Here is a 7059-nt window from a genome sequence, read left to right as displayed (position 1 = left end):
AAGCCTCAAATACGTTAACAAAACAATGAACACCACAACGAATTACAGTATGTATCTCGTGGGCAACCATAGATTCTTTTTTATTGGCCCAATATATGTATATGTACAGCGGCAATGGTACAGAATATTTACATTGCGGCGTGGCGCACATGAGCAGCCGCGCTTTCGCGTGAACTATGCACCTCTCAGATGCAGCTTCAACATGATCACTTCCATGAGAACTAACTATGCACCTCTGAGTTCATGTGATTATGTGGACCACTCATTGCTCCTTTTGTGCCTCTGGGAACAACTGCAGCGCTTGCGTCCTGCATGCATGGTTTCAGACACGTTTAGACAGCCCAAGTACCAGTGAAACTAACAATAGTGCTGCTTGAAAATAAATTTTGAGCTGGGATTGCGAATACATGATACGCAGTATAGTCTACCCAAGTGTACTTCAGACTTGAAAGAGCAGGACTGTAATCGAATAAATAAGTAGAGCAAATTGAAGGCCTAGCATCAAGCATCCGTTCCCAATGTGATGACAGTTTAGATAGTGCTGAGTCAAACTTCTCTACTTTCACAATTAATTAGTAAAGATATACTCCCTCCATTTTATAATGCAGTGCGTATAGATGTTTCCAAAAGTCAAACATTACAAACTTTGACCATGTTTGTAGACAAAAATATGTACATTTAACATACCAAATGCATATCACTGGATACATCATCAGTTATATTTTCATATTGTATATGTTTAGAATTGTATATATAAATTGTATTCTCTGTAAACTCAGTCAAAGTTTGCTTTTCTAGAAAATCTATACGCATTACATTATGGAACGGAGGGAGTATTTTGATTGGTGAGGAACAATGGTAATGTTAGCTTTATTATGTGAGAATAGCTTCGCAATCAAATTTTCTCTGCAATCTATTTTGGAACGGAGGGAGAATTCATTATCATCAGAAAGGCGGCACACTTTGTTACACTGCAATCTATTAAAGCCTCAAGTAGCACCAACAGCTATTTGCGTCTATCAAGGATGTGAAGAGTGCTTACGTTAGTCGCTTCGCGACAAAGAACAAGGGTATTCTATTCAGTTTCCCTCCATGCAAAGATTTCAGTTCATCAATGGTTTGCTCTTCTTGTGTACCAGCAGCTGTCATGACAAACTGCAAAAAATAATATTGTAAAGTTGGACTAACGATTTGCTGCATGGGTTTTACATCATGAAATACAAAACAAGCAGTTGCACACACTTATAACACTATGAAAGGAATGGAATCGCTAGGTCATCCAAAGAGACTCATAATATGAACACATGAGAAAATGTAGCATTGAAAGAAGAAGAAATTATATATCTAAGTAATCATGCTCCAGGCCAGGGGATGAGCACAAATTGGCAACAAAGAAAACTTGGGTATTGGGTACAAGTACTACAAATGATTGAGCTTGTCTCCTTTTTCTTTCAGTTCAGCTATAAAAAAATCATGCCAAGTGAAAATGGCTACTATGACATTGATTTTGGTGTCTAAACTATTGTGTTCATTGTGCAAAGAAAGAAAAATGCTAGTGAGAACAGTCTTTTTACTAGAAACGTGAAAGACATTATCGCAAAGTCTTAGAAGCCATCAAATGACCAGAGCAACACCCGCTTTTAGAAAGTGCTTGTCCATACCAGTGGGTATAGTATTGCCATCACACCATAACTTGTAAGAGGAGAGAAGAAGAAAATCGGAAGTACACATGGACTACCTGAGGAAGCAATACGGCACCAGAGATCATATCAGAATTGTAAAAATATCAGCTAGCAGCATATGAGCTCTTAAAGAGTAAGCATAATGAACAACATGACAATAGTAAGTTGGTTTTTTAAGAAATAAAACGTAAGCTAAAATTAAAAAACAACGCTCGGTTACAATAGGTGTTCATTGAACATCTCATGTGGAATAGGATGCAAGTTCTTTAAACTGCACAAGGAATATGTGCCTTGGGAACAGCAGGGAACCTATCAGAGATGTGCATGTCCATTCAAGTTTGGAGAAGATTCCTTGACCACCAAAAAAATGTATATCAAACCGGAAGTACTGAAGCATGAGGTTCTTACCAAGAAGTCAAGAACCCATGCATACAGCTGCAAAACGGTTTTGACAGCAGTAACTACCGGGAAAGCAAAAGGTTCCTTTTACACAGCTACATTTGCCTAACAGTAGTAAGAAGATGAAATACGTATTTTGCACCATATGATGACAACAATGCACATACCAAATCCGGCAAAGAAAGCCCAATTTGACTCAAAGAAATCAAGCCGGTGGTTCAGGCTCACTGCAAAGAAGTTCCACTTGTACCTGACAAAAAGAGTTGGCAAACTTTATAAGGTAATAAAGTAACCTTGCTGTATAGCACTTGAGGAAAAGGTTGAATGAGTGATAAAAGGCATTCAGATGTACATACTCGAAGCAGTAGTAGGCATACATCAAAGACAGTAACATGAAGTTCATTGCCTTACCAAGGTAAGGTATGCAACCAATCACTGTAACCTGCATGACATCTAGAACATAAGTAAAATGTAGGTACTACGAAAAATAGCACCATATGAGCTCAAATAAGCAGGAGATACAAAATGTATATAACATGGTTAATGAAATTAGGTCTCGAGTGAGAAATGATGATTAAGCAAACATGAGCATAGAACAAATACCTCAGCAAAGAAAATAGTCAAAAGAAGTATCGAATAGACCTGCTCTCCAACACCAATCGCAACCCTAACAACAAAGTGTCAGCACATGAAGCATGTAAAATCCAACCAGGTACCAACAAGTTTAAATGTGAACACACCCATCAAATCCTTCAGGCCTATCTGCTGATACAGATGTGCTGTGAGGGTCAGAGTCAGATGCTTGACTTGCATCCAGCTTCTTACTTTTCACAACAGCCAAAGCATGCTTAGCAATGTCACCATACCTAGCGTAAGATGGTCAAGATCACAAAAAGGTAATGGACGTTCCCTTGTTTAGCATCTGAAACATGTTTATCTTGAGGGTAGTAAAACAAGGTATCGTACCTGTAACAACAAAAGATGGCATAAAAATCAAGAACTGGATTTTCCACAGAAAAAAGAAATCTAAACAAACCTACGACAAAATACAAGTTAACTTATTTTCAGTTTACTTTTTGTGGTGTGGAAACCAAAGGAGCGCAACATATACAATACACAGAAGATTAAAAAGCATAGGTTGAACAGCTTTTAGCTACATCTCCCAGATTCAGTAACAAACATATGCACAAGTAAGCATTGTTCTTAAATGAAAATAGTCATAAAACCATCAATCAGATGACGAAATAATTTTCCGGAACTCGTGGCATGGTGCATTGAAATGAAACAAATTTTGACGTGAGTGTAGCAAGGCTCTAAAGTGGCTTGCTGGCATATTGAAGTTTGGAGACATAGTTGCTGCAGCATATAGCATTACCATATCAGTAATAGAAATTTGGAAATCCAGAAATTTCTGAAACCAAATTTGAGATAGTGTCAACCAAAACCATTTCATTGAGGTTTGATACATATATACAATCATAAACTCAATACGTATAACACACTTATTTTGCAATTTACTTATAACAAAATTGAAAAGCATATTAACCGCTGCTGCTACATGATTCCCTTATGAACTGGAACAAGGGTCTACTCTTCAAAGGAAAAGAAATCAACAGTTTGACAAATAAGGGAAGTAAGCCACCAAGTAGTGAGAGGGACTCAGCATACCAAAGTGTACTTATTATAAAGCTGAAGATGTAGAGGGGATAAAACCAAAATACCTGAAAGAGTACATCAATTATAAGAAGCAACACAAATAATAGTGATGCACGCTATTTGGGGGAAAAGAGAATTTTAATGACAGAACATACTAGGGTACAACAAACAGTAGAGCACCAAAGGACATGATAATAGAATCGGACAAACAGCTCGTGTTGGTGTTTCTCATCTAGGATTTTATAACACCAAGTATGTCACTGAGAAAATGTAAAAGAGGCTTGAAGACAAGTAGCATTTTGCATTTGAAACAGTACTGCCACATCACAAACTTTGTTACCAGATCCTCAAGTTCTATTAAATTTGCGTGCATCATTGAAAGATAACTACCAGCTGAAAATAAATCCAATGCCAGTTCCTACCTCTCCAGCATACATTGGAGACGAAAATAGTGAATTGTCGTTAATGATCATTGATCAAATTCAAAGCCAAAACCAATAACTTGTAATTGAAGGAGAGAACTCAAAATTGGTGGGCAAAGATCGACATGCCATTATATGTTTGTCTAAAGCAAAACACCCTTGGAAGATGCTAATGACGATAAAGAGCACTTACATAGAAAATCTCGACAAGCCCCGAACGTAAGAACGAATACAAGGCAACAGCTGTTGTGTGATCACATAGATGTTGTCCCCATGATTGATCGCATTGCTCGGGCAGTATCCATAGAAGAGTTGGAATGACCACCGATTTCAAGGTTAGCAAGCTATAAAGAACAAGAACTATTTTAAATAGGTATTCATGGAATGGGACACGGAAGAGAAAACCAGGATCATTCATAACAAAATCAGGAGACTGGTGCTGATCAGAACTGTAGAATATAATTCCCTTAATACAGAAACGAAGTAAAAAAGGAATCCATTGAACCTCCATGTGGCCAGATTCCACTATATTTTGCAATAATGACAGAACAAACATTAAATGACAAAGTAAACTGGAGTAACTGAAGTGACAAACAGGAATAGGGAAATAAGAAAACGGAATTCTTATTGTGCCCTGCATAGATCCAAACAGAATCAAGCTACGTCTCGTTCGGCAGCAGATCTGGCTGTTGAAGTGTATATGTGGATTGCCTAGCCCTTTCCATCAGTTCGGAATTTTGGTTGTGTTGGCTAGTGCATGAAGCTTAACATGGTATTAGAGCTTAGGTTATTTTTTTAGCACGTGCAACTTGTGCGGATCCGATTTTGCGCCGCCACCCCGCGTCACACGTGAGAGGGGGTGTTGAAGTGTATATGTGGATTATCTAGCCCTTTCCATCAGTTCAGACTTTTGGTTGCGTTGGCTAATGCATGAAGCTTAACACTGGCAACGGGCGCCGGCTGTCCTATGTGTAATGCCCCGTCCACAACCACCGGTTCCCGACCGTTACACCTAGCGGGATCGATCTAGACTGGCGGCAGAAACCAACACTAGTCTTTCCTGCGCACTTTGTCCTCACTCGTGCGCACCCGGGGTCAACTTCCGGGTCGGTCAACCATCCTTAAATTGCTCCAAACCAAGCACGCTTAACTTTGAGGTTCCTTGCAGATGGGCTCCTGGAAAATAAGGAATTCCTTGTTGATATGAGTAGTCTACCGTTCCTATTAAGCCAAGATGTCACACTGCGGCTTGCTGGTGCGGAACGGGGCTGGCAGGATTGGCTACGCAAGGCAGGTGCTGGCTTTGGTACTCGTCGACCGGACGGGTCAGGAATCCAGGCGCAGCTCTGCTCAGATCTGGCGTCGATGGTGAGTTCAGATGGCTCGTGGGGTATTGGCGACGCAAGCGACGCCTCTTGCAGGCAGGTCCTTCTGCTTGGGGAGTGCCCTCGGTCGTGCCAGGTGTGTGCCCAAGGCTTGGCTTTGCCTTCTTCCTCGCTGCTTGGGGAGTAGCGGATGCGGTTGTTCAGGGCACAGTGGTGGCTGCTACTCAGCAGCATGGTGGCGGCTCGCTGCTGGGAGCTTGGCAGTGCATGGCAGGGGGGAGGTGGCGGTGGTTCTGGCCTTGGTTTCGGCCGGCGCCGATCTGGTTTCTGTGATGGCTGCTCGCATCCTGCGGCGGGGGCCTGATGGATCCTGGCTGCATGTGAAGGTACGGTTGCTATCATGCCGGTGGGGATCTGCACAAGCTTCGGGTGTGAACCCAGCATCGGAACTGCCGATGCTGGCGGCAACGGCATCTGTGGACATCGTTTTCCTCGCGGAGGTGCCTTTGTGGAGCTCGTTGCAACCTCATTTTTTTTGTTTCGTGGTATCCGGGTGAAAGCCTATGATCGGCCTTGCCTGATTGGATGACGGTGGTGTGTCCTCACATCACTTCTTCCTTGGAGGCGTCATCTTGGAGACCAAAATGACGGCTATCATTACTGCGTGTGGTTGGAGGGGGAGTGTTCGGTGGTGGTGGTGCGACCAGCTGGGGGTCGACGGTGGTGACATCTTTTCGGGGCTGGCAATGACACCGTTTGGTGTTGTCGAGCGGCCAAATGCTTCCCCGTGTCTCTTCTTCGGCGGTGTTCCTTTGGGGTCTCACGGCGGTGCCTTTGGTGCCGTAGTGCTGCCATTTGCTACCCCTCGTGATGTTCTTCTACTCAGCAACCCAGCGAGGCGATCTCCTCTTTTTGCCAAGCGAACTACCTACAATTGTTTGTCCGGCCACTGCTTGGATCCTTAGCGTTTGTCAACTTGAAGCTGTGTGTGACATCCATTTACACTCCATCATGGTCTATGTCCAGCCTTGGTAGAGATATTTTCTTCTGAGGCACTCTCTGTGAGCATTCACTTCGCTACTCCATTTGTTCTCTCTGTGAATGATCATTGAGCCAAAGTTTTCCCCTCCGTCAACCTTGCCACGGGCAAGACCACCCTAATGTTGGGTGTTGGATGGCTCGGGGCTGGTTTGGGTGCAGTTCCTCGATGATGGAGCCCTGCGCTATCCTGTGTCCGTGGTTTCGGCAGTGCTGCTGTTGGTGTACTCGGGGACTGATGAATTTGCCTCCATGCTGTCCTCTGCCACATTTTCCTGCCTTTTTAGTCTCTCTTTTGCTTGTGTTTCCATGTATATGCTTATGACATAACCGGTGCTGCATCCCTCAACCAAATATGCTTTCTTGGTTGACCCTTGCGTAGTGATCTAAACGCTCTTATATTTCTTTACGGAGGTATTGTTTTCGGCTCGGTTTTCCTTATAAACAGGGTCAATTTGTCGAGGTTTTCGATCTAGTTTCTCTTATAAACAGGATCACTCAGCATATGGCCAGCTTTGAGCAATATATTCAGGTGGC

General features: G+C 42.6%; 1 protein-coding gene across 1 annotated transcript in view; it reads right to left on the bottom strand.

Moving 5' to 3' along the window:
- Positions 1-56: 56 nt before the first annotated feature.
- The window catches only part of LOC123053340 (protein EI24 homolog), a 7830-nt gene continuing 827 nt past the window's right edge, over positions 57-7059 (bottom strand). The window contains exons 3-11 of the mRNA XM_044476800.1: positions 4353-4503; positions 3750-3802; positions 2822-2947; positions 2685-2748; positions 2438-2523; positions 2249-2331; positions 1662-1738; positions 1043-1155; positions 57-308 (exon numbers count right to left, since the gene is read on the bottom strand). Coding sequence (XP_044332735.1) covers positions 263-308; positions 1043-1155; positions 1662-1738; positions 2249-2331; positions 2438-2523; positions 2685-2748; positions 2822-2947; positions 3750-3802; positions 4353-4503 — 799 coding nt within the window. The 3' untranslated portion in view covers positions 57-262. The remainder of the gene's footprint in view (positions 309-1042; positions 1156-1661; positions 1739-2248; positions 2332-2437; positions 2524-2684; positions 2749-2821; positions 2948-3749; positions 3803-4352; positions 4504-7059) is intronic.

Source organism: Triticum aestivum, chromosome 2D, assembly GCF_018294505.1.
Source record: "Triticum aestivum cultivar Chinese Spring chromosome 2D, IWGSC CS RefSeq v2.1, whole genome shotgun sequence".
Classification (NCBI taxonomy): domain Eukaryota; kingdom Viridiplantae; phylum Streptophyta; class Magnoliopsida; order Poales; family Poaceae; genus Triticum; species Triticum aestivum.
The sequence above is the reverse complement of the archived record's forward strand: the minus strand, read 5'-3'. Positions and strand labels throughout refer to the sequence as shown.